Source organism: Natrix helvetica, assembly GCF_964273705.1.
Source record: "Natrix helvetica genome assembly, chromosome: 2".
Taxonomy (NCBI): Eukaryota; Metazoa; Chordata; class Lepidosauria; order Squamata; family Natricidae; genus Natrix; species Natrix helvetica.
In genome coordinates, this window is record NC_138552.1 from 21,877,159 (window position 1) to 21,904,776 (window position 27,618).

The following is a 27,618-nucleotide window of genomic DNA, read 5'->3' on the forward strand; positions in this document are numbered from 1 at the left end:
CCTCCCCAAAGGGAAATCAGTTCTGCATTCATTGCTGACTGTCATTGGTGGTAAAGGGATTGGAGTTTGAGCTACTTGATGCCTGGGATGACTTTGAAGTCTTTTTTCTTTCTTCCTTTGTCTTACGATTGAGAGTATCCATGTTTCTGAATGAAGTTAGCACCTACCCTTCTCCTAGAAGAATGAAATATTTTATGAAATATTAAAAAGGCAGAATATTATATTCCTCTGGATGAGAAATGGAGAAACATGTTTTAGGCAGGAAACAGACTACTCTTAATACTCCCCCCATCCTCAATAGCTCAAGGCAGATGTCCACACTTAAGAGATAAAGAGATAGCTAGATCCATTCATAGGTAAATGCCCCCACCCAAGATCCAACAAAGGTAGGATTAGCCCTCTACTAATCTCATGACATTACATCAGATTACATCACCCAGCAAGCTTCAACCAAGCCTGGACTCAGGACAGCCTACAGAGTTGCCCCTGCATGGCCCCATGGGAGTCTGACAACCAATCAGAATACAAGCTCAAATTCAAAAGCCCAGAGAGGGTATAAAACCCAGGGACTCTCAGCATCTCTTCCCCCCTTTTTTCTTTCTTCACCCAACATCTTCAAGGCGTGTGATCCTGTCCATCATTAAAACCATCTTACTGAACCCAGATGGACATTTCTTCCAAATTTTGTTTACACCAGGAATTAAGAGACAGGTTCGTGTAGTGGCTAAGGCATCAAGATAGAAATCAGGAGAATCTCGTCCCACCTTAGGCATAAAGTCAAATGGGTGACATGAGGCCAAATATTTTCTCTCAGACCTAGGAAGGAAGTAATGGCAAATCATTTCTGAAAAAAAACTTGCCCCAAAAACTGTAGGGACCTGAGCAAGCATTCTCCAAGAATCAGACATTGTTGAATTTAAGGGGGGGGGGGAGGTGTGTGTGTGTGAGTGAGAGAGAGAGAGGGGGGGAGTAAAGGAGAGGTGATATATCACCACCTTTCAAAATTTACAGACTTTCTATATAAAAGGAACCTTAGTGAAGACAGTGTTCTGCCTTTACATTACACCCTCTCATATACTTTTGGATACAGTATTTGCTTCCTGGATCACTCTTATAATAATATAATTTGCAACAACGTGCATTTCTAGAAATGGTTTGTTAAAGTAGAATCCACAAAAATTATGTAACACAACATAAAGGAGTCTTTGGGATCTGGCTGGAACTACTGGAATATTTACAACATATTGTAGGAAGTTATCACCTAGCCCTCTCCCAGAAAAATGAAATATCCTAGGAAATATTGATAAGGCAGAATATTATATTTTCCTGGATGTGAAAAAGGGAGAAACACATTTTAAACACAGAGTAAATTCCTGCAGCTTCCCCGCTTTGTCAATGGGCCATTAAGAAGGCCAAGCTAGTCCACTTTACATAATAAAGAGTTCTCCTCTTAACTCCAGAGTGATGGGATAAGGCAGGATAATATAAGCCTTTATTCAAGTGACCACATGGCAGCTGAACTCAATCAAACCTGAATTCAAAACAGCCTAGAGGGTTGCCCCTGCATGGGCCCATGTGAGTCTGGCAACCAATCAGAATACATTTCTTACACAGGAACAGGAAACAGATAGGTGGGACTGAACAGGTTATAAAAATCCCTGCAAGCCCTTCTTCACCCCTTCTCTTCCCTTCTCTTCTTCTCCACCAACATTGAAGCATGTGATCGCCTTTTCTGTTCAGGGCTCGGGCCATGTGGTCCTGTCCACCATTAAACCATCTTTCCAAGCAGCCTCCATGTCTCCAGTGTCTTTTTCCCCACTTGGAGCCGAACCCAGAAGGACATTTCTTCCTACAATTGGCGACCCACAGATGGGACTCCAAGCTAGCCTAACAAATGGATATGGCCCAGGTAAGCCTCCCATGCCGGCACAGACCCCATTGAGTCTGTGGGTGGACTTTATCTTGGCCTTGACCATTTGGATCTAGGCTTTAAAGGGGTTTTGAGTTTGAGCTCAAAGGCTGCCTGGAAAGAAGGTGAGTACCTCTAAATTTTGATTCTCTAAAATTTAATGTTAAAGCATGGCAAAGCATGGAAATGTGTGTATGCCTGCATGTGTGTGAGTGATGAAATCTTTCTCCCAATCACAGCTGGATCCTGGTTCCTCTGTGTGTTTTACCAAGAGAGCCTGGAAAGTATTAGGATCAGGCCAGAGCATGGACCTTCTGTTAGGGAAAGGAGAGTGTGTGTGAAAATGGATGGAAAAGTGAATGAATATTTTTTGTTGTTGTTGCTTTTGTCCTGTGAAAGCAAAAAAAAAAAAAAAAGGCAAAGGCCCATGGTGTATGTAAAAGAGTAGAGGTACCTGGTACTAACTGCAGAGAGAGGGGCAGAGGTCCTCAAGGATTACTTTTTTGATCCTCAAAACCCAGGTGATTCCCTGAGAGAAGGGGCCGAATACTTCGTAGGGAATCGAAGTCCTTCCCAGAATCTTTTTTTTTCTGAAAACTTACGGTGGGTGGCACCCGGCTAGGCCAAAGTGAGCCCTGCATGTAAAGGGTCATGGGAAGCGTTAGCTCGTGGGTGGCCAGAAGTGCCCTCGGAGATTTCCTTAGATGCCAAGATTTTGGCTGAGAGCAAGGAAATTGTGTGAGAAATGGGCTTTGCTGAAAGATGACACAAGAAAACTAATTTGGCTACATAAAGGTACTTAAAAGAAAAGGGAAATGTTGAAATGTTTCTTTTTTTTCTCTTGTCTGTCTCTTACTCTGTCTTCTATGCAACCACGTGGTTTTTGTTTGTTAAGATTTGTGCCTTCCCCAATTTAACTGAGATTCAGGGTGGGAATGATTTTGTTTGTGAAATTCATGAGTTTTGTTATGCCCTCTTTGTCTCTCTGTGTGTATGTCTAAGTCTTTGTGTGCCCTCGAGGTAATTGTAACTATAAAATGTCTCCAATCCCCCCCCAAAAAGACAAGAATTTTAAAGTGTTCAAAGAAAGAAAAGAGTAAGCTGGCAGAAATTGCCTTCGCTCAGTTTGTTGGGCCCACAAAACTGAGTGAAGGTGGAGGGAATCTTTGCTTTGCATCTGTTTTGGCCAGCAGAGACAGAGTAAAGATATTTTTTTTCCTTCCTTCCTTGCCTATACCTTAAAGTAACAACCCAGGAAATGTTTGCAAGAAAAGTTTCATCCTTGCATTTATTGTGTGTCTAAATGATTTTACCTGTTCATTTCTTTCCTGAAGCATGTGAATCCAGACCCCATTTCTCATCTGTGATATCCCCATAATGTTTATCTGTTTATCTGCTGAGTAACTGATGGTTTTATTTTTTTCAAACTCTGCCTGCAAGCTATCTACCCCCCCACGCCCCTCCCTTACCTCTAATCCTCCAACAATGCCTTTTCTGTGGGGGAGGGAACCTTGTTCTCATGTCTTTCAGCCCTAGAAGATTGTACTCTTCAGGTGAGTATAGATTTTTTTTTCCCTTTGGGGGGAGGAGGAGAGTGTTGCCTTGTGTGTGCCTGTATGAAATGAAGGAAATTCCTACTAAAGGTTTGCCTTCAACCTGAGTAAAAACCCTCTGCACATTTTTCTGACCAACCTACTCTATTAGTCCTAAAGTAAAAACCTGGCCTCCAGAAGGCAGTTTTGATTTAGATTTTGTCAACAAATTTGCTGATTTTCTGGCCACCATCAGATGAATCAAGGGCCCCACCCAGATGCAAATGATGTGTTAATGAAAGTCTCCATACATCTTGGATCTTTAAAAATATGCCAGCATGTGCTGGGAGAGCCAACCTAGAACCCTGGCTGAATGCAAACAATGTGTGGACAAACATCTCTGTACATTGTTTCTATACATCTTGATATTTAAAAATGCCAGCGCGTGCTGGGATATCAAGATAGAATTTGGATCTTTAAAAATTAGCCAGCGTCCGCTGGCAGGTCCAAATTAGAAACGAACACCCCAGGGCAGAGACAGGCATTAACAATCTAGTGCGTGATCATTTCCAGACCTGGAGGGAAGTTGAGATCCTTTAATAATAGAAAATGGAGCTCATTGGCTTATGTACAGCTCCCTGAAGTAATTGTAATAACTGCCTTGCATGAAGAAAGAATGAAATGGGATTTTTGTATGTGAAATTAATGATTGCAGTGCAAATGTGAGTATGGTGATGGTAAAAGTTGGTATGAATGTAGTTTGATTCCCTTTCATATAAAGAAGCAGTAAGTTACAAGGTTGTTTAATGGTATGTGTGTGTATGCATGTGTGTTATCATTTCCAAACCTGAAGGGAGGGTGAGATCCTCTAATAAAAGAAAATGAAGCTTGGTGGCTTGTGAAAAAAAAAAAAGCTTCCTGAAACACCTAGGATTGTTTGGCATGAGCATGCATGAAGGTCTGATTGCAGTATGAATGTGAGTATATGTCCCCCATGCCCCAGGGAGTGATAAGTGAATGGATCCAGAGATCCACGTGATTGCCTGTGTGAATCCCCCCCCCCCTCTTCCTTCTGGCTCATTCTTTGGAGGGAAGCAGGAAAAGCGGGGAGAATGAGTGTCTGCTCATTTTTACCATGAGTGTGTGTATGAAACGCCCCAGTGATACCTGTGAATGCCTCTGGGCATTCCCCCCCTCCTTCTTTCCCTCCTTCCTTTTGGGTCATTAAAGGCTGAAATTTTTTCTCCTCACTTTAACCACTTTTTTCCCCCTCTCTTCTGAGAAATTTGGAGTAAATGGGTGATCTGCTCCGCTTACCTTTCACTATTGTGATCTTTCATCTGCATATAAAAATTATGCAGTTACATTTCTTTGCTCTGAATACAATTTTGATTTTTTTTCTTCTTCTGGAAATTTTTGAGGTTTAAAATGCTTAATTAAACCTATAAAAAGGAATGATTTTGAGATATTTTGCTTACATTTGTAAATGTTTTAACATACTTGATGAGAATTTGCTTCCATCTGAATGGAATTTGATATTTTGGAGTGTTGACTCAAAGTACCTTTTTTTTAAAAAAAATTGCAATTTTTAAAAGCTGTTCTTCTTCCCTCCCTCTTTTACACCTGTGCATTTTTAAATGTTTATGAGTCAAGGTGCTCTACCCTATGATATTTTATTTGTTTGTTTATTTGCAACACAAGTTGTTGTCCCTCTTGGAAATTTACTCATCTTACTGCAAAAGTGTTTCAATCATACAGGCAGTGGGAATGCCATGTTCCATGAAATTTACCTCGTCTGCCTCCTGAAATAATGTTTGGATTTCCACACTTGGACAGAATGGGTGAGATTCCACAACATGAGACTAAAGATATGTCTGTAAAGAACTGTATTCTTGGCCTCTCCTCTTTTTTTTTTTAACCTCAGAAACAAAGGACTGCTAGCTCAAACCATAACTCTCCAATTTGCTGCTTGTGATTGCTTCCTGATAAAACCTGACATGAGGAAAAAAAACTTAGCCAAGCCTGGGACAGACTGCCAAGACTGACTGACCACTCTTACCAGCAAGCCAAGCCTAGTACCATCCAGCAGACATGAAAGAACCCTGAAGGAGATGAAGAAGTAGAGACCAAAAGACTTTTCAATTCCCAGAAGACAGCTGAAAAGATTATGGGGAGGGTGGAATTTGATAAAGTTTTCTTTCTCTGTTTCATTCACAGAAATTTATTATGCTTTCTTCCTTGCCTCATTTATATTGTAATCAGTTTAATGTATTCATGTAAGAATTGTATTTGAGAATGGCTAGCACAGCAAGTTCTGAACACCTTAGATTTCTGGCTGGTGGGAGGGAAATTTTCTCCAAAATGTCTGTATTTTCTGTATTGTAGAAGCAGCTACACACACACACACACACACACACTAAGAGAGAGGGAGAGAGAGAGGCTCCATTCAGAATTAGATTGAAACTATCTCCTTGACTTAACTCCACAAAGCATTTCCTAGGTTGATTTTTGTCTTTGCACAAAAGCAGATATCTCCCTTTTAATCCCATGGGGGAGGGTCAGTTCCCCTCAGGCAATTCCCCCACTTGAAGAGTAGTAGAAAGGATCTTCAAAACTCAAACCCTGACAGTGACTCCCCCCCCCCAAATGATGTTGCCCAGTAAAGCAGGACATGGTGCACTGGTGGTCTCAGGAGGAGGAATCCCAGGGCTCATTGTGTGTAGTTTTAAAAATACTAAATAGCTTGTATTGCACACTAACTAAACTCAATTTGGCCTCACTAAAATAAGAGCTAGGGCAGATTAAAGAACCATCCCCTGAAAATGGGTAGCCTGTACTTCTTTAAAAGGCAGAACCATGGCTGTGAAGGATTTTTGGGATTTGTGGTTGCTTGTACCCTGTCTGGAAGCTCACAGAAAGTGATATCAACCATCTGAAAATAATTGGCATGGTAAATTGGATATTGTAAATTTCTTTCCAGAAATTGTGCCCTGGTTGTTAAGACCTTCATGGTTGAAAGCTCTCTGGGAGCCAACTGAAGGGATCCTTCTGCTGTCTCTTTCAATGCCTTTCCATCAGAAAAATTAAGTTTCCTTGATCTGACCAATTTTATCTTTTGTCAAAAACATGTGCGTTCCACTCACATGTTTTGAAAAAAAAAGGAGGGATTGTAGGAAGTTATCACCTAGCCCTCTCCCAGAAAAATGAAATATCCTAGGAAATATTGATAAGGCAGAATATTATATTTTCCTGGATGTGAAAAAGGGAGAAACACATTTTAAACACAGAGTAAATTCCTGCAGCTTCCCCGCTTTGTCAATGGGCCATTAAGAAGGCCAAGCTAGTCCACTTTACATAATAAAGAGTTCTCCTCTTAACTCCAGAGTGATGGGATAAGGCAGGATAATATAAGCCTTTATTCAAGTGACCACATGGCAGCTGAACTCAATCAAACCTGAATTCAAAACAGCCTAGAGGGTTGCCCCTGCATGGGCCCATGTGAGTCTGGCAACCAATCAGAATACATTTCTTACACAGGAACAGGAAACAGATAGGTGGGACTGAACAGGTTATAAAAATCCCTGCAAGCCCTTCTTCACCCCTTCTCTTCCCTTCTCTTCTTCTCCACCAACATTGAAGCATGTGATCGCCTTTTCTGTTCAGGGCTCGGGCCATGTGGTCCTGTCCACCATTAAACCATCTTTCCAAGCAGCCTCCATGTCTCCAGTGTCTTTTTCCCCACTTGGAGCCGAACCCAGAAGGACATTTCTTCCTACAATATATAATACTGTCCAACTCATAATAACTCATAACAACTGACCTAAGCATAGTACACAAAATTGTCTGCTACAACGTCCTACCTGTAAATGACTACTTCAGCTTCAACCTCAATAATACATGGGCAAACAATAGATGCAAACTCAAGGTAAACCACTCCAAACTCTATTGCAGAAAATAGGACTTCAGCAATAGAGTGGTCAGTACCTGGAATGCACTACCTGACTCCGTTGTTACATCCTCAAACCCCCACAGCTTCAATCCCAAACTGTCTACCGTGGACCTCACCCCATTCCTAAGAGATCCGTAAAGGGGGTGTACATACGTGCACCAACGTGCCAACATCCCTGTCCTAATGTCCCCATTCGTTTGTACTCATTCCTTTGTCCATGTCCATGTTTATACTTATACCTCTTATCTTGTACATGTTTGACAAACTAAATGAAATAAATAAAATAAACTCAACACTGTTGCAGATTCCTAATATCTGCTGTAAGACCTAAGCCCCATGGCTGACTGAAAAATAATATGCCATGTACCTTTAAAAGTGCAGGTTGTTCTTCACAAACTTCTCACTTCCTTTACTACTATCTCCTCCCCTATCACGCCACATTGTTTTTGCTGATGTAGTTGAGTTAGGCTTGAAATAGTTTGCACTTGCATATTTACTCCTCATTTCAGTAAGCCGTTTGTGGTCTACTAAAAACCTCTGCAGCTGAACTGCTTCACAAGATGAGTTATAATTTTTTTTTAAAAAAATCTTCCTCAGTCCTACTCTTCAGGAACTAGCTAAATGTAAATATTAGCTCTGATTGTAGGGGCATTCCAGGCATATGGAAAGCTGACCAAAGAGCTGTGGTGTAAGATCTGGAAGAGTAGATCTGGGATCTCCCGGTAGGAAGTTAGCACCCACCCCTCTCCTAAAAAAAATGAAATATTTTAGGAAATATTAAAAAAGGCAGAATATTATATTTCCCTGGATGACAAAATGGAGAAACATGTTTTAGGCAGGAAACAGACTCACTCTCAATATACCCCCCACCTTTGTCAATGGGCCATTAAGGCCTGAGCCAGTCTATTCTACATCACAAAGATCTACCTCCTTCAGGCAGAGCCATTTCATTGCCCTTCATTGCACCACCCACCAAGTTTCAACCAAACTTAGCACACAGACAACCCACAAAGCTAGCTATGGCCTCTGACAGCAACCAATCAGGATACTCTTCCTGTGCCCCATAAAGTTCAAAGCCCAAGAGGGCATAAAATCCAGCGACTCTCAGCATCTCTTCCCTTTTCACCCAGGAGCTCAAAGCCATGTGATCATGTCCACCATTAAGCCATCTTTCCAAACAGCCTCCATGTTTCCAGTATCTTTCTCCCCACTTGTAATTGAACCCAGATGGACATTTCTTCCAACAGCCCTTCTGAGGATGTGAAATCTAAGTGATAATGAAGACAAGTCTTTCGTTGAAGTCCTCCCATGGAAAGCATTGCATCCAATATAAGCTGTTGGGTTTTTTTTTTTTGGAAGGCCAACTGTTGTGATTATTCAGGAGGTCGTGGAAGCAGTTTTGCTAGATCTCCCATTTGAGAATTTATTTTGTGTTTTGCTATTCTAGACTCTAGAAAGAGTGCAGAGAAGAGCAACAAAGATGATTAGGGGACTGGAGGCTAAAACATATGGTTGCAGGAACTGGGTATGTCTAGTTTAATGAAAAGAAGGACCAGGGGAGACATGATATCAGTGTTCCAATATCCCAGGGGTTGCCACAAAGTAGAGGGAGTCAAGCTATTCTCCAAAACACCTGAGGGTAAAACAAGAAGCAATGGGTGGAAACTAATCAAGGAGAGAAGCAACTTAGAACGAAGGAGAAATTTCCTGACAGTTAGAACAATTAATCAGTGGAACAACTTACATTCAGAAGTTGTGAATGCTCCAACACTGGAAGTTTTTAAGAAGAGATTGGATAACCATTTGTCTGAAATGGTATAGGGTTTCCTGCCTAAACAGGGGTTGGACTAGAAGACCTCTAAGATCCCTTCCAACTCTGTTATTCTATTCTATTCTATTCCTCTTGGCATAGTCTATTGCAACAATTTTATTTTTTGCAATTGCTCTGATTTAACATTGTTAACCTTCTTGCCCTACAAGGGTATGTGGGCCACTCAGAATTTCATATGTAAGTCCTAAGAGCAAATCAACCAATCCAGAAAATAAATAGGATTCTTCATCTCCAAAATTCAGGTAGTCCTCAGCTTATGGCCATAATTGGGATCAGTATATCCATTGCTTAGCCATATAGCCATTCAGTGTACTCAGTGATCAGGACAAAGCCAGCAGCACACCATCATCCTCATGGCTTTCTCTAGTATATAATACTCCTTAGCTCTTCTATATGATATATTTGGTTTCCTGGACTCACTACAAAATCCATCTAGAATAACCTTAAAGCAGGGGTGTCAAACTCACAATGTCACGGTGTTGTCACATGACATATCAGGACTTTCTCCCCCTCCCCTCTCGCTGAAATGGGTGTGGGCATGGCCAGCGGGTGACTCATCCAGCTCATGGGCTGGGAGTTTGACAGCCCTGCCTTAGAGAAACCAATAAAAGAATATTTGAAGCTCAGGGTTGAAATGAGGTGCTCTCTGAGCTTGCTTGGTTTCTTGCAGACGTTTCATTACCTTAACTAGGTAACATTATCGGTGCTGATAAGGAGTGTTGTTTGCTGTCATATTCTGGTGACTTGCCTATCTGTGTGGGTGGGGGCGGTCTTAGAGATTCTTTGGTTGGGCTGTTTACTGATGGCTCTTTGGCAGTTTCTTGATTGGGGTATTACTCACTTGATAGTTGGTTTGAAGTTAACCTTGGAATTAATCTGTGCTGATCTGAATGCTGACTACTGGTGGAGAGGGGCTGGAGGGTTTTTTCCCCTTCTTTCGGACTGGTTTTATTATCTCTTTTGCATAGTCTATAGATGCTGTTAATGTCTATGTGTCTAAGGATGGCTGATTTGTCAGAGTGCCAGGCTTCTGGGAATTCCCTGGCATTTTTGGACTTGGCGTGGTCACATTTCCCCAATTAAAACTATGGTTAAATCTGTCTACATGTACTGAAATTAAAGCATGTAAAGTACATGTCTTCTGACTGCCAGTTGGTGTTCATGGATGCATTTCTTACATTGTATGTGGTAAATGACTCCTTCTGAGGTTGCTGGGTCTTTTGGTCTGCTTAAAGGTGTTTTGAAGGGCTTTAGTTGGCTTGTGTACTACGCTGATTCCATGTGGTTGTAGTAGTCTGTTGGTGGTTTCTGAGATATTCTTGATATATGGTAGGGTAATTGCGTTAGTTATGCTGTATTGGGTTGAATAGTCAGGAGCTTTTTGATAAAGTTGCGTGGATATCCATTTTGTTGGAATGTGTTGTATAGATGAGAAACAATTGTGGCTGAATTTATTTATTTTTAATTGTGCACATGTCAGATCTGGAAGCCATCGGCCTGCCACATTTTCTCCTGTGGGAAAATGGGAGGGGGATTATACAGAGTGTGGGTGATATGTAGCCATAATAACATTCCTTCTCAGAAAGTCAAGGTCAACTCTTTGTTTGTTTGTTTGTTTGTTTGTTTATTGGATTTATATGCTGCCCTTCTCCCAAAGGACTCTGGTCCTGCAGCTGCCATGAGGTGACTGGGAGGCATCTCCAGTTCAGATTGTGCCTGATTGGATCATGTGATGGACATGTGTGTGCTGGGCAGGGGCTTGAACTTTCATTTCGGTGGGGAAAACCAGGAAGCTTTCAGATTTGGGTTTTCCCAGATGTGCCAATAGGACATCTCTAATAAAATGGAACTTTGAGGAAACCAAGCCTCAGAGTCTTCTTTCATTAGGGGTGTTACTTGGAACTCCAACAGCATGTTTATTCCTGAGCTATTTTCTCCTTTACTACTATACAGAAACCTGCTGCAGGTACGAAATGGGAATATAATGGGACTAAGGATGAGGAAGATTATCTCCTTCGAAAAATCCATTCCAGGAATTTTTGCGCTTACTACAGGTAGTCCTCAACCTATGACTACAATTGAGCCAGAATTTATGTTGCTAAGTGAGAAATTTTTGCCCCCTTTTATGATTTCTCTTGCCACATTTGTTAAGTGAATTAATGCAGCTGTTAAATTAGTAACAGTCATTAAGTGAATCTGGCTTCCCCATTGACTTTATTTGTCAGAAAGTCTCAAAAGATGATCGCATGATCCCTGGACATTGCAACTGTCATAAATATGAACCAGTTGTCAAGCATCTGAATGCAAATTGCCTGACCCTGGGGAGACTGCAATGGTTATAAGTGTGAAAAATAGTCATAATTCACTTTTTTTCAGTGCAGTTGTAACTTTGAAAGGTCACTAAACAAACTGTTGTAACTCAAGGACTACCTGTACTTACAACTAAGGAAAACAAACCACCAGAGAAGACATCTTGCTTGTTTTAATCTTGTAAGCTACCCAGAATCATTTATATTAGATGAGCAGCTGTATACATTAAATCAAATAAATAAATAAGGCACAAATAAGGTGAAAATAAATCAAATCAATCAATCAGGCACACGAACTGTGCATTTAAATCAAATACACGAGGCACACAAAGTTGGCACTTACCTTTCAACTAGCTGAGAACAACTGCTTGGTGTAGAACTGGCTAGCTGTCCTGCAGTTCTTAGGGTAATGTATGCAGTGGAGTTATCAGAGAAAAAGGGAAGGAAGGAGTGGCCTGAATTGATATCAGAATTGCTGGCTTGGATATGCTAGAAGGCTCGGGAGAATTTGGAGATTGGATGGCTGCAAAACTTTGGGAGGACTGATAGTCGCTGGGACTATCTGAGGTATTTAATTATCAACTTCAGAACTGAACAAGAAGTCAATTGTCAAGAACAGTTTAAGCACTGACACTGCAAAAGTTTTTCTTTTATTGCTCCACTAGGCTAACAATGAAATCCGGGAGGGAAATTTCTCCATCTTTTCCACAGCCGATTTATCAATTGACATAAAAATGAAATGTATATCTTGACATCTCTAGCCCGTTGTGGAAGTCCTGATTATTAGTATCTTCAGATCAGTTTTTGTTACCCCGTGATTGGCATTTACTTCTGGTTTTTTGGGGAAAAAATGCCCATAGCAAACAATGCGTTTGTTTAACAACTGTGGCATTGCTTAACAACAGTGGTGGGTTCCTACCATTTCGGACCGTTTCGGACCGGTTTGGATGAACCGATAGTAGTTTGGTAGCCTGGGTCTCTGTAACTGGTAGTGATCTAGGCCTGCCACGCCCCCGAACCAGTTCTCCTGGCGGCACCATCTTGTTTTTTGCTTCTGCGCATGTGCAGAGCAATTTTTATTGCACTGTTCATGTGCGTGCAACACGCATCAAGCGTGCATCAAGCATGCACCAAGTGCGCATATGCAGCCACGAGCGAATCGGCAGTAGTGACTGCCGGAACCCACCCCTGCTTAACAACCATGGATTAACTTAATAACCATAGTGACTCACTTAATGACCATTGCAAAAAAATGTCATAAAATCAGATCGGTCACCTGATGATTTGCTTTACAAACATTACAATACCAATATCAATGGACAGGCTGTGTTATGGCTATAAATTGAGGATTACCTGCACATTTGGGGGATAGGCCCATGGCCAGAACGTCAGGGTAAAAAGAAACTATGGTATATTAAAGATAAACATTTCTGATCTGGACAGATTTGTACTATAGCCTTGACTTAATTCAGCACCAAGGGGATAAAAGCAATTTAAGAGATAAATTGCTTTTATCCCTTTAAGATAACATGGTTGGAAGACTCTGGTTTAAGCAGCTGGGTTTAGCTCAAATAAAGATGTTGTTTTCACAACCTAAAGCAGCATAAATGAAGTCACATCAAGGGTGGTCCAAAAATGGAAAATACTCAGCACTGTTCTGGAACTGGCCCTGATAATAAGCCATGCATTTATGGTATCTCTATGTCTTTTCTTCCCATAAGACTAGAAAATATGACAAATCCTTGGAATATTAATGCTTAACACCCGGGTTTAACTGCCCTTTCATTGAAAGAGGAGACTGTGCCAAGGAATGTCTGAACTGATTTTGCTCAAAGCTTGCTCGGAAGTGAAATAAGGATGAATTTCAACGCTGAAGAGCTAAGCAACACTCTCACATCAAGATAAGTGCGCCCTGCAGTGCACATTAATCAGTGCAGCTTTTGCTGCATTATTAAAGAGATGCTAACAGCTTCCTTCTGAAAAGGTAGAATGTTTAATAATTCTAGTTTGAGTTCTTATACAGTTGACGGCATTAAAGACTGAAGGGGAGATTACTCATAATACTCATAATAAATGAGTTTTAATTTTGGTGTTTAAAGGGGTTCCTCTCCTCTAACCTGGCTTGTTTTCTGGCTTGTTTTCTGGGGTTGCACATCCTGCTGGAATTAGAGATAAACTTTCTAAACACTTGAGACTTTCAAGAAGAGATTGGACTGCCATTTGTCAGAAATGGTGTAGGGCAGTGATTGAGAACCTTTTTCTTAGGGCGGGCCAAAATTGTGTGTGCGAGCGCTATCGCGCGTGCCCACGCCAATTCAATCCTCCCTGCCAACCTTCACATGAGTGTGCAATGCCCCCACCCCACCCCACACCTATGCACGCACGCACGACCCCTCCCCAGGCTCCGGAGGCTTTCCTGAAGCCTGGAAGTTTGGGAATGAATGTCCGGTTGGCCCATTGGGGTTGTGATCACAAGACCATGGGGATGCTGTAAAGGTTGTAACTGTGAAAAACGGCCGTAAGTCACTTTTGTCAGTGCTGTTGTAACTTTGAACAGTCACTAAATGAACTGTTGTAAGTCGAGGACTACCTGTATATAGTCCAAAGAAGAACTGACACAATTGATGGATTAATATAACTCATGGGGCTATTTGCTGTTTTCCTTCACTTTTGTTCTCTCAGTTTATTTGTGAATAAAGAAATTAGATTCTCTTAGGTACTTTCTACTTGAGAAAACGGAGCATGTACCCTTGACTTTTTACATTCCTTTGTGTGGATTGTGCATGGTCAAAATCTACGCATTATGCAAGAATTATCTTTGACCTTAGCAGAAAATTTCCCATTTCTCTGAAGCAGAAATTTCCCTTTGCTCCAGTTAATATTAAAGGCACAGAGATAAGGAAGCCTCTATTACTGTATTTGCCAGTTATTGGGCAAGAATGGCAAGAAAGGGAACAGAATAAGGAACTAAACTCTTTGCAGTGCTGATGAGCCTGGGAATAAACTTTGGGCCCATGTGATTTCTTTGAAAGGAGAAGCAGCAGCTACTCTTCTTCATTTATTTATTTTGCATGCTGAGGACTATGTCCCAGGACTGAATTGTTCAGGAAATTACATATCATTGCCTTTATAAGTAGCACAAGCTACGAAATGATAAAAATTATTTCTGGTAAAAAAGACAAATGAGAAACTTCCTTTTAGTTCTATTTTCTGTCTACCAACTTGAGTTTGGGAAGGTGAACCAAGAAGTGAAATGTTAAGCAACTGTGTAGTTATTTTAATGCAAATATGGATTAGTTTATTGCTTTTATTACTTTAATAAAGGGAAAATAGAAACATGCCCACGTAAAGTACAGCTTCAGACCAGCTCTCTAGGTCCAAGCAAGGATACTTATCCAATTACAATTCAGTTAAATTTTATTCCCCTTATATGCATACAACTCGATTTCATTGAGGACCGCATCAGGGTCGTGTTTGATCTCGGGGCGGGGGAGCTGGGGGAGTGGAGCTGGGTGTGTGTGGCCAGCTCAACGTCACTCGTGTCAGGGGCGCCTCTGGTGACCCCGAGCACTCTGCCAATGAAAATTGGTGCCCAAGCTCCGTTTCCGGCTGTGATGGCTCCTGCAACCCTTTGCCAGCAAAACCCTTTGCCAGCGAAAACAGAGGCCCTCTGAACTGTATTTTTGTTGGCAGGGGCACCCCAGGCTAGCACCCCCTGCAGTTTGAGTTTAACACCCCTGGCAAACATGATTTGTCCTAGATTCTGGTCCGTATTTTTATTTGTGCTTATTTATTTATTTTAAAACAATAATCACATGTTTATACTGGTACCTCTGTTATTAAATAAACTAAGTGCAGTGAAACTACATGGCTAACTGGTCATGTAAACCAACCAGCGGGCACCTGACGTGAAGAGCAAAAGACATGTATGTAAAATGGGGATCGTTCTCGCTGAAAAACTACCTAGAGTTAGCGTTTCAAATACGTTTTTATACAGGAAGCTTTTCTGGGCACCCTGTCTTAAAATACCAGTAAAACCTAAAAATTGTCATTGCCAGCAGGAAGCTGTGGTTAGAGAGAGGGAAAAGAATTGTACTGTCAAAGCAGAAAGTGTCCTAAAAAAAAAGATACCTTCTAGATGGTCCTATCCTTGAAGATGGTCCAGAAATTGTAGTGCGATGCACAATGTTTATTAAGGAAGACAACTAAATAAGACAAATTGATTCCTGCCAATACCAATCATGCTGTGTGCTAAGATTAGTTGAGGGGTGGGCTGTTGGGGGTTCGCAGGGGTTCGAGAAAACCTCTAGCTAAGATCCTGTGCAGTTCGGAGTCCCCACACGGCCCATTTTGGATGCAGGTAAGTACCAGGCACGCATGGAGGCTCGGGGTGATGGTGGTGAAAAACAGGCCTACCGGAAGTTCAAAGGCTGGAAACAGGGCCGTTTCTGGCCTCCAGAGGGCCTCCAGAGCCTGGGGAGGCAGTTTTCATCCTCCCGGAGGCTCAAGGAAAGCCTCCGGAGCCCAGGGAGGGCAAAAATCCCCCCTACCATGTTGCAGGAGGCTGACTCGGCTATGCCTACCCAGCAACTGGGCAGAGAACCCCTTGCTAAACTTTTTGAAGCCCATCCCTGAAATACTCAGTGTATAAGTTCCTCTGTAGATCTCATCTATAGTATCTAAATCACACTTGGGTTTTGCATACTGAGTATCTAGGTAGAAATCCCCACACTGTCTGGTTTTAGTAGACAGCTTCAGATATACAGACCTTTGCAGGACAACTGCCCAAACATCCTTGAGTTGCTATGATGTCTTCTGATTATTGATCAATCACACTATCCATCTCTTATTAAGAGATCAGAAAACAATAACACTATGAAATTTGCTGTCCCTATTTCCAGTTTCAGTTCTGCTTCCTAGTTGCCTCTCATCCCTTCTCAGTCAGTGCCTATTATTTGACTTCTCTCCATCCAGAATGGAAGACAAAAGGTAACCGTGTGACTGAGGGACATTATGAAGGTTTTTAATGTATGCCTTGGTTACAAAGTTATTTTCAGCATTGTCATAACTTCAAATGGTAACTATATGATCTCCCTCTATTCTTTCTTGTTATTCTTTTGTAAGCCACTCTGGAAATATCATTGAAAGATTATACAAAATAATTTGCCCTCAATAAAATGAATAAAAAGAGAGGGAAAGTCATATGTAGGGAAGAAAGATTACAAGAAATTTAAAAAAAAATGTTTGTGCTAATTTAAACGCAAAATGCTTGGCACATACTGTACATTTATAATTCCTTTTTAAATCACAAGCATGGATGTTGGTTGTCTAAATGTAATTTTTGATAGTTCAAAATTGAATCAAATTATCAAATTTAGACAGCATTAAAGATACTGATCCCTTCTTTGGAGTCATATGACCATAATTTGTTCCATAAGTTTGGTCACAACCCAATTTGGTTGTGACCCGAACCTACTTTTGGAAATTTGGCATTTACAAAAAAATAAATTAAAAAAATGGCACGGAAGTGGAAATTGCCCGTGAAAAAATATTTCTTTAGTGAATTTTTTGGTTAGAACCAGATTTGATTGTGGTCAGAAGCATTTGTGACCAGAGATACTACTGTATACAATTTGGTTTCACCAGCATATTAACTTTTCCCAGTGATTTTATGTAGATGTATATCTTGTCCACAATGGACAGGGAAGAACAATATAGACCAGTAGTCTAAGCATCAAACTGTAGCAATGCTTTCTCACACATCACTTTTTAGATATATGGAACAGAAATGACCGGAAGAAGTGCAATCAAAAGCCAAACTCCCAATCCTTTCAGATGGCCCAGGAAGATATCATAGGCAATGGTGTCAAAAGTTGCCTCCAAGAGAACCAGCAAAGATGCACTTTCCCCAGTTTCCTCAGCCATGTAACGTATTGGACGACTTTAGGCTGATCATTCATTCTTAGCCTTCTGATGAACAAGATAAAATTGGGGAAGACAGAGACTGTAGAGAAGATTAGGACTGTGAAATCTTCAGTGGGGTGGACAAATTTGGACCACCCATAGCAGATCTACAAAGCGAAGCAGTGGGATGCTTTAACAGGGAAGCCATCCCACTTCAGCTGTTTCTCTGACTCTTCAGATGTCCTTTGTTGACCTACAGAAGTGAAAAGGAGGCAGACTGGCCCCACCACCGTGCTTTTCAAGATACAGCATTATTACTTCTGATGCTTTATTTCGAGGGCCAAGCTGGGTCGCACCAATTTTACACAGTTTTGATGCACCTAGTTGATATGCCACTTTGTATATTTTTATTTGGGATGCAGATACAGCAAGTCAGACAGCCTTTCCGTGCCTTTTATTCTGCTTTCAGAAATTCAGGATCTTTCAGGGTCAGAATATATTGCATCTTCCTAGCTGTTGCCATTTTAATACTTTGCATACCTCATTTTGCTTTACAGTTAAAACAACATAACCATTATGTCGCAAACAATACATGTTCCTTCCAGATTTTGCATATAGCCTCATTCTTTGGCACCTGACAGGTGTTTTTCATACAATTCCAGCAAATGGAAATGGGCTCTAATTAGCATACAGCCATAAAAGCTATTAACCAAGTAGAGCAAAAATAGACGCCCATGCTTCTTTTCAAGGACATGGAGATTGCTAAACTGTGAAGGAAAATGACCATCCTTCACTGTGAAAACATTAGGTAAAGGTAAAGGTTCCCCTCGCACATATGTGCTAGCTGTTCCCGACTCTAGGGGGTGGTGCTCATCTCCGTTTCAAAGCTGAAGAGCCAGCGCTGTCCAAAGATGTCTCCGTGGTCATGTGCCTGGCATGACTAAATGCCAAAGGTGCACGGAAAGCTGTTACCTTCCCACCAAAGGTGTTCCTATTTTTTCTACTTGCATTTTTACATGCTTTTGAACTTCTAGGTTGGCAGAAGCTGGGACAAGTAACGGGAATCCACTCCATTACGTGGTGCTAGGGATTCAAACTGCCAAACTGCCGACCTTTCTGATCGATAACCTCAGCAACAGCCACTGGGCCACCACATCCCTTGAAAACATTTTCACATCCTGTGAAAACATTACCATGCGATATATCAGCTTTGTTAGGAGTGCCAAAGCTCTAATTGGTTTTCTACCCAGCTGTCCCTGGACTTTACTGGGAGGGAGAAAGAGATAAGAATGCGCTGGGATAGACACCCTTGAATCTGCTCCCCCTCTCAAAGCATAAGTTCTGTAATCAGTGTCACTAATAGGCACCAATTGGCATTGTCTCAAGAATTCCATTCTTCAGGGTGACATCAGTGCAATCCATCTTAAAGGCAAACATATCATACTGTATTTATATAAGCAAGCACTTATTTATGCAGTTGATTCGACCTGAATTCTTATCCCAACTCAGCATGGAGCACTTTCATGCTTGGAGAGAACTAATGAACAAGGAGCAAAACCAGCAAGGAAGGATCAGCGGTGGAATATACTGCACATCTGTGGCTCTAAGCAGCTGCTTGATAATGTAAAATCTGGTCTTGGCATTGCCCTTAAGACACTGAAAATGTACACCTGCGTTTGGATCTTAAGATATTGAAGTATTCAGCTAAAACGTGCATCTGTGTTTGAACTGTTGCTATAGGGACACATCCTTTGTGAAGAGGGAGTAGGAGCAAAGCAGATATGGGAATGCATCTGAATTCCTTCTAAGAACAAACATCCATGGAGATTAAAAGTTGCTCCTGTGTCAGTGTTTTCCAAACTTGGCAACTTTGAGTTGAACTTTGAGCCAAACATCTTAAAGTTACCAAGTTTGAAAAACACTGTCCTAAAGGTAAAGATTCCCCTCGCACATATTTGATAGTCATTCCCAACTCTAGAGTGTGGTGCTCATCTCTGTTTCAAAGCTGAAGAGCCAGCACTGTCCAAAGACGTCGCCATGGTCATGTGGCTGGCATGACTAAATACTGAAGGCGCACGGAACGCTGTTACCTTCCCACCAGAGGTGGTCCCTAATTTTCTACTTGCATTTTTACATGCTTTTGAACTCCTAGGTTGGCAGAAGCTGGGACAAGTAACAGGAGCTCACTCTGTTATGTGGCACTATTGATTCGAACCGCCGAACTGCAACCTTTCTGATCAACAAGCTCAACATCTTAGCCACTGAGCCACTGTGTCCCTGCTATATTCACCAAGAAAACAGGTTCACCTTTCATGCACTTGCAATTACCCGAACATTCTTCTTTTTACAATGTAAAACGTTTTATTTCTGGGATAGTTAGTAGTCTGATGAATAACAATGCTGAACTGATTTCTCCCTTGAATTTTTCTATAAATCTTCTTCCCTTGCTAAAAGGGTTCTTGTTTTTCTGTTTCCTAGGACATTTGGAGAAGGCATAAGGCACAATAAAAGGGCATTTCCATTAAGTGGATTTTTTTTTGACTTAGGAAATTGTGTAGATGCTGCAGTGGTGGGATTCAAAATTTTTACTACCGGTTCTGTGGGCATGGTGTGGCTTAGTGGGCGTGGCAGGGGAAGGATACTCCAAAATCCCCATTTCCACCCTGCTCCAAAGCAAGGATACTATAAAATTTCCATTCCCTCCCCACCCCACTAACCTGCTTTCCAGCTCTATTCTCCTGTGCAGGGCAACAGAAGAAGCCCCAGCCAATCAGCTGGGACCCCGATCAGCTGGGACTTGGGAGGTAGCAAATAGATGGGGTGGAGCCAGTCAGAGGTGGTATTTGCTGGTTCTCCTAACTACTCAAAATATCTGCTACCATTTTACCAGAACCGGTCAGAACTGGCTGAATACCACCTCTGAGATACTGCCTTCAAGGCAAAACACCCCCCAGATATTTTTTAAAAATCTTACAAAGGATAACGAGTGCCAGAAGCTCAATAGATTTTCCATTATACTGAGTGAGAATAGTCATATTATCCCTATTTGGGAAAAGGAACTAGAGGTGGATTTATATTTCAAAGTTTATATGATGGTCAGCAGAGGTCAATATCAATGAGTTCATCTGCTGTGAATCATGGCCTATGGAAGATGATGAGTTGGAATGAAAGAGGAATAAATGGGAAACCACATGAAATAATGAATGAAAGGGAATGAAAAAGTAGATAGATGTCGTGAATCTAAAACTAAGAGAAAAGGGAAGGATGAAATAAATATGAATATACGTGGTTTGATCTTGTAAAGTGGAGTTGATGGATACATGCAAGGAAGTGAATATGTAGGTTTTAATGTAAATGAATGGGCTGAAATGTATGGCACAAAGCACACATGTCTCTAGGGGAGACATGATAGCAGTGTTCCAATATCTCAGGGGTTGCCACAAAGAAGAGGGAGTCAAACTATTCTCCAAGACATCTGAGGGTAGAACAAGAAGCAATGGGTGGAAACTAATCAAGGAGAGAAGCAACTTAAAACTGAGGAGAAATTTCCTGACAGAACAATTAATCAGTGGAACAGCTTGCCTCCAGAAGTTGTGAATGCCCCAACACTGGAAGTCTTTAAGAAGATGTTGGATAGCCATCTGTCTGAAACGGTATAGGGTTTCCTGCCTAGGCAGGGGGTTGGACTAGAAGACCTCCAAGGTCCCTTCCAACTCTCCTATTGTATTGTATTATTGTATTGTAAGTGCTAGATATTCTCATGAATGAAAGCAAATATACGTGTTCCAGGATAATGTTGAAAGATCCAATCTGGGTCAGTTAACAGGACCAGAGGTTTAATCTTCCAGTAAGGAAGGGTAAACCTCGGGCCCCGGTGATTGACCCAGATTGGATCTTGCTAGATAGTCAGTTTAGACTTTATTTTCCCACTACAGCAGTGTTTCTCAACCTTGGTGACTTTAAGTCCTGTGGACTTCAACTCCCAGAATTCCCCAGCCGGCTGTGCTGGCTGGGGGATTCTAGGAGCTGAAGTCCACAGGACTTCAAGTTGCCAAGTTGCACTACAGGAATCTGCTGTGGATTTTTACCCACAGAGACACCTTGGACCAAACAAAATATTCCTGTTTAGGCTGCACTGTTGGCAAAATTTTGAGATGACAAGCCAGTAGGATTAAGATTTACAAAGGTTAAGCAAGTACACTTCCAAAGTTACGTTAGCTAATCTGCATAGGTTACATAAGGCTGAACTAAAGGAGGAAGACCTCTTATGGACCTTCCTTTTTAAGGAGATGACTCCAACAGCCAACCAGAGTGGGTAGTCAGGCCAGAGCCTGAAATAACTTCGTTGAGAAATGTTACCTATAACTGAAAGTAGTATGCTCACCATAAGATTCTGCAGAGATAATAGGTACAACTGCTCATTTAACACTTACTGAAATGTCGTACTTATCACTTGTTGAAATGGGACGCCGTATATATTAAATATGCATATATCTCGAGTTATGACCACAGTTGGGACTACAATTTCCATTGTTAAACAAGACAATTGATAAAAAATTTGCACTCGATTTCACAATCGTTTTTTCATGGTGGTTAAGTAAATAACTGAAGTTGTTATGTGAATCACACCAACATTGAGTAATCTGACATGTGTGAATCAGTTCTTAAATGAATAGTTGTAAATTGAGGACTACTACATGTTTTTATCCCTTATTATGCTGTTTCAGAGAAGAAGTGCATTTGTCTCAGAAAAATAAAATTCTATCCATTCTTACATTTCCATAGGTAAAAAGATTTGTAACATTAACATACGAGACTCATTTACCCATTAGTGTGAATGTACAATAAGTTGTCCATTTCCTGCTCTAAACAAATGTAAAGTAGATTTAAATATATTATTTGCAAGAAATGGGCAGATCTCTGTCAGTAGGAGATAAGATATGTTGTTCACCTGCTTAAAGAGATCAATTTCACCTGCTAGTTGAGTTTTTCAACTTCTCACCAATAGATGTGAGCCTAGAAGTCATTGTGGATTATGATTCATATTATGTATAGCCATCAGACATGCTAGCTAGAGCTTATATAAGCATCCATAATATTAGACTTACTGATCTTCCCTTCTTCTTTATGATTTTTCAAGTGAACCCAAACAATGGAGTAAACTTATTATCCTAATCCATACTGTGCTAAACACAATGTACCAAACAAAGCAAAAAATAGCTATATTTATCAGAAATCATGGGTTAATGGGTAAATTCACACACTATGCCAAAACCAAAGAAAAACAGTTCCTACATCAACAAATGCACATGAAGGCACACCAAGATTTCCCAGTTGTTTATATAAATATGTGAATAATGTGTCATTAAATAAGTGAATTTCTTTTAAGTAAGCATAAATACATTCAAGCCTATTGTTTCTATTGTGAAAGAGGTATGATGTCAGGAAGAGATGAATATATCAGGAACTGGATTCTTTTGCTACATAAAATGTTGATCAAATCCATTAAATAAATGTGCAGATCAGGATATCCCCATAAGTAAGAATGATAGAAATTAAAGTCCAATGCATCTAGTAGGGAAAGCGGTTCTTATTAAACACTATTCCACTGTAAAGACATGACCCTAGATGCAGGTTTGATCTTAAAATCAGTTAGATTATACCCATTTGATTATAAATGGTCATAGCATCTTTCAGTTAAAGAAGTTGACACTTTCATACCTAGGGAAATAATTATTCCATCTCTTTGCCAAAGCGGGTATTTCTGTAATGGAGGTGAGAACAAGAGTGCCAGATCTGGACTGCAAAACCTGGATACAGAATGCTAGCTACCTTTTGCTGCCCAAATTTATTGCCCAAAATGAGAAGGAAATATTTAATGAGGGAAGGTAGAAGCTGCATAGAATGCATTGTTCACCAACTGTCCCTAAGAGGTCCATCAAATTAACCTATTTTCAAAGAATTTCTCGGTGCATAAAACTTTATGTATTGCTTGCTCAGGCTCTAGGAATAATCAGAAGCATTGTATGCAAATGTCACCTACACATACACTAAATCTGGTGCTTTACCTATGATGAACTGGATTTCTGCTTCCAAACGTCCTTACCAACACACACACAACAAACTGCCTAAGATCTGCCCAAGCACAATTTTTACATGTTTAGCCTTCAATATCTGGACCGAAGTTGGGCCAATATTATCTGAAGTAGGACACCTATTTCCTTCATTTCTTTATTTGATTCATATTGTCTCCCATCTCATGTCCTAAAGTCTGCAATCCTGTTGTATAATGTTTTGTTTGAGCACTGCAGATGTCGTTCATGCTCCACAATGTTGCAGGAGCATGGTGGACAAGATAGTTTTGTCTGTTCTGTCCCAGAATAGAATAGAACGTAATGGAATGGAATGGAATAGAATAGAATAGAATTCTTTATTCTAAAGAATTGGACACACAAGGAGTTTGTCTTTGGTGTATATGCTCTCAGGGTACATAAAGAAAAATAAAATACATTTATCAAGAATCATAAGATGCAACACTTAGTGATAGTCATAGTTTACTAATAAGCAATTAAATCGTACTAGGAAACAAAACAATATAAATTGAAAGATATAAGCAAGATGGTTATAGTCATGTGGGTACTAGGAGGTGGGTACTAGGAAGGAGGAGAAGAATAATAGTAATACAGTCTTAGTAAATAATTTGTTAGTATTGTGGGAATTAGTTGTTTAGCAGAGTGATGGCATTTGGAAAAAAGCTGTCCTTGTATCTAGTTGTTCTGTTGTGCAGTGCTCTATAGCATCATTTTAAGGGTAGGAGTTGAAACAATTTATGTCCAAGATGTGATGGGTCTGTAGATATTTTCACAGCCCTCTTTTTTGACTCATGCAGTATACAGTGTCCTGTCTTCTCCATGTCACTTTCACCACTAGTCATTTCCTTTCCTTTTCCTATTGAGTTCAAACTGTACAACTGTCTAGAAGTAAACCATATCAGACTTCACACTATGGATCATACCTAAATCATAAATGGCATGGAGTCTTCTCCTTTTCCTTCCCTTATAAATAGGTAGATAATCTGCCATGATTACGATTTAGGGAATGTACCAACCTAGAAAACTGGTTCTATAAAAGCCAACACATAAGACACCACTAGAAGTAGTACTGACAGCTAAGATGATCTGCCCAATACTTTGCACCCTAATACTTTTCCTAATGTCGAAAAATACAGGATCAGCTGAGCAACTTCCCTCCATAATAGTGTAGGGAGCAGAGGTGAGATTCAGCCGGTTCTCTCCATTTTGGGTGAACCAGCTGCGGCTGTGAGAGGCTCTGCATACCTGCCTCGCCATAATGCATGAGCACTGTGCATGCTCAGATGAGGTGCGTGCACTCACATTTGCGAACCAGCAGGGAAGGTAAGCAAATCCCATCTCTGGTATAGAGTAACTTCTAACCCAATTTCCCCCAGAAAGGAACCTCTTGTCACCCATTGATGCAGCTTTTCTGAAGAACAAGAGAGCTTTGAAATTGGCAAAGGTCCAGTAATGGATCTGATCCTTAAATTCAGTCTGGCCATCCCTAAGTGACATCTCCTGCCATTTGTCACTCACATTTGAAACTTTGCTGAAAACAAAATCAGATCCTTGTTTGTTTGTTCATTTCTTTATAATATCTATTTTTGGTCATGAGCAAGGCGCCGCATGTACTTTTGCAATGAAGCTTAGACTATGCTGATTCAGGACTTGAATACGTGGCTTGATCTATTATACACCACAAACTATTGGTCAATGCTGAGGACTAGAACAGGAAAACTTCTCCTCTCCTCTCCTCTCCCCTCCTCTCCCCTCCCCTCCCCTCCCCTCCTCTCTCCTATTCTAGATACATATACAAATGAATGAAAATGGATTTTTTAGTCCACACCCAATGCAAACATAATCAACTATATTCTTCAGAATATACATTCTATTCTGTTTCTTTATTTTGTCTAAATGTTAACAATTTTACTAGAGGTTCAAAAACATCTCTAAACTAGGCACAGGGATATAAAATAGACAGCATTCCCAAGGTTTAAAAAACAGCTGAAAAATTCTGAGAATGCAGTTTGGAATTTTTCAAAGGAAGAAAAAAAAAAGAATAAGATCCTTGATAGATGCATTTAATCATCTTAAATCAGTTCAGTTGTTCCTAGTTACTCCAGGAATTGAACTCATGCTCAAGAGGCAGATTGGGTTAGCATCAAGAGAAGCATTTTCCCCATTCTGGTGCTCTTTGATGCTGAGACTACAGTTCTTAGAATTCCTAGCCAACTGATGAGATTGGGATGGAAGTGGGTTGTATAAAGTCTACCTATCTACATGTAGTCCTTGTTAAATGTCCACAACTAGGACCAGCAAGTCAGTTGTTAAACAAAGAAGCCGCTAAGTAAAACTGTGACTATATTTGTGATCATACTTCGGCTTTTCTTAGCTTTACAGACCGTTCTCTCTTCTTCTCTCCCTCTCCCTCTCCCTCTTTCTCTCTCTCACACACATACACACAGATTTAAAGTTTTGATAATTTACATTAAAGAGCAATACTTTCACTTCATTTTAAAAAATGTTCTAAACAGGGCTATAACTTGATTAAACTTCTAACTTCATGACCATTTATATGGAAATTAATTGGTCTGAAATCAACGAGGCATACTTCTCAGTAAACATGTATAAAATTATGCTATCACTTTGATAGTAGGATAATTTTTCCCCTATTATCATCACTTTCCCCTTTCTGATTTTTTCCCTTCTGTCCTTAATTCCAGTGCATGTGGGTATAAGAAAGACAATACAATACAATAACATACAATAACCAAGTACCAAAAAGAACATTTATCTTATGTAAAAGATGAAGTCATATTTTAGTCTCATAATGCAGAGAGACCCAAATTATGCAACCAATTGATTAACCATTCTGTTTGCAACTTCCTAACATCTGACAGACATCCCAATATGAAAGTTACATAGAGATCGATGTGCAGATATAAATTTAATATATTTCAGTGGTCTTTGCCTCTTACAGCTGTTTCTAACTACCAATTTCACAAAGGCCATAACTTCATCAGCTCTGACAATTTTGTTAATTTAAAAAATGTTGCATTTAATCTTATTTTTCCTCCCAGAACCTCAAGCAACTTGAATGATTGTTTGCTATTTTATCTTGCCAACAGTGGTCTAAGATAGATTAGACTGAAAAATCTAATTAGCTAAATGCAGCCAGGGATTTTAACTTTCACACCCCTCATATCAATCCAAACACTGATCTTTCCACCATTTTGTTCCCAGGTCAGTCTACTGCTGCCATCACTTAAACTGAATGCAACCTAGTCATCGTCCTATTATTTAACATACCCAGAGAGAAGTTCTCCACAACTTGTTTCAAAGTTCAAAAGCTGTGAGATTAAGAAACAGCTCAACCTAGGTAGCTTTTGAATTGAAGGACTTTAGCTGCCAGCAACTCATGAACAATTTGCCAAGCAGTCAAACTCCTCTCCTTTTACTTTCTCTCCTTTTTAAAAACCTGCTACAGTGACATTAATAAAGATAAGATCTTTCACTTACCATTGTTGAGAAAACTTTGCGCTTCCTTGCCTGCTCGACAATGCTTTTTTTACAAGAGGAACATTTTCTCTGCCCTTTGCCTGGAACTTCCTATTTTGAGCATTCAGTGGTTTTATCCAGCATCTCAAGGAAAAACTAATCCGCACACTCCACGCTTTGCATATTGTGATCTGGCTTCCACACGGTGTGTAGCAAGAGCTCAGAAATACACTGTGCAGTTTAAAAGGAAAGGACTGGTGAAAGTAGAGGTCAGTGGCTGTAACATCTCCAGAAATAAGAAGTACCTTGTTGCTTACACACAAACCATTGCCTTTTCTCATTAAAACTGGTTCTTATTTTGAGATTTTAAAGAAAGGATTTCTCATAGCAAAACCCCAGGCACACAGTAGGTCTTCTCCCTTTTATCTGGGGATTGTTCATCTTAACCAACCAGCTCAATTTAACATCTCCCTCTTCCATATGGAAAGACCAGCTCTTCTAGCATCGGGGGTGCTTACCTTTGTACATCCTATGGTGCAGGGGTGGGTTTTGGCAGTCACTACTGCCGGTTTGCTCATGGGTGTGCCACGTGTGCATGCACAGTGCAATAAA

The 27,618-nt window shown here is 40.5% G+C and overlaps 1 protein-coding gene across 5 annotated transcripts in view; it reads right to left on the reverse strand.

Annotated features, from left to right (window-relative positions):
• FYB1 (FYN binding protein 1) overlaps nt 1-27,131 on the reverse strand; it is an 86,135-nt gene extending 59,004 nt beyond the window's left edge. For 3 of the 5 annotated variants that reach the window (XM_081940080.1, XM_081940079.1, XM_081940076.1), the window contains exon 1: nt 27,028-27,130. In XM_081940080.1, coding sequence (XP_081796206.1) covers nt 27,028-27,030 — 3 coding nt within the window. In that variant the 5' untranslated portion in view covers nt 27,031-27,130. Of the gene's footprint in view, nt 1-11,873; nt 11,943-27,027 lie in introns of those variants that run through there. The other 2 variants (XM_081940077.1, XM_081940078.1) reach the window with 2 other exon arrangements.
• Nucleotides 27,132-27,618: the final 487 nt, after the last annotated feature.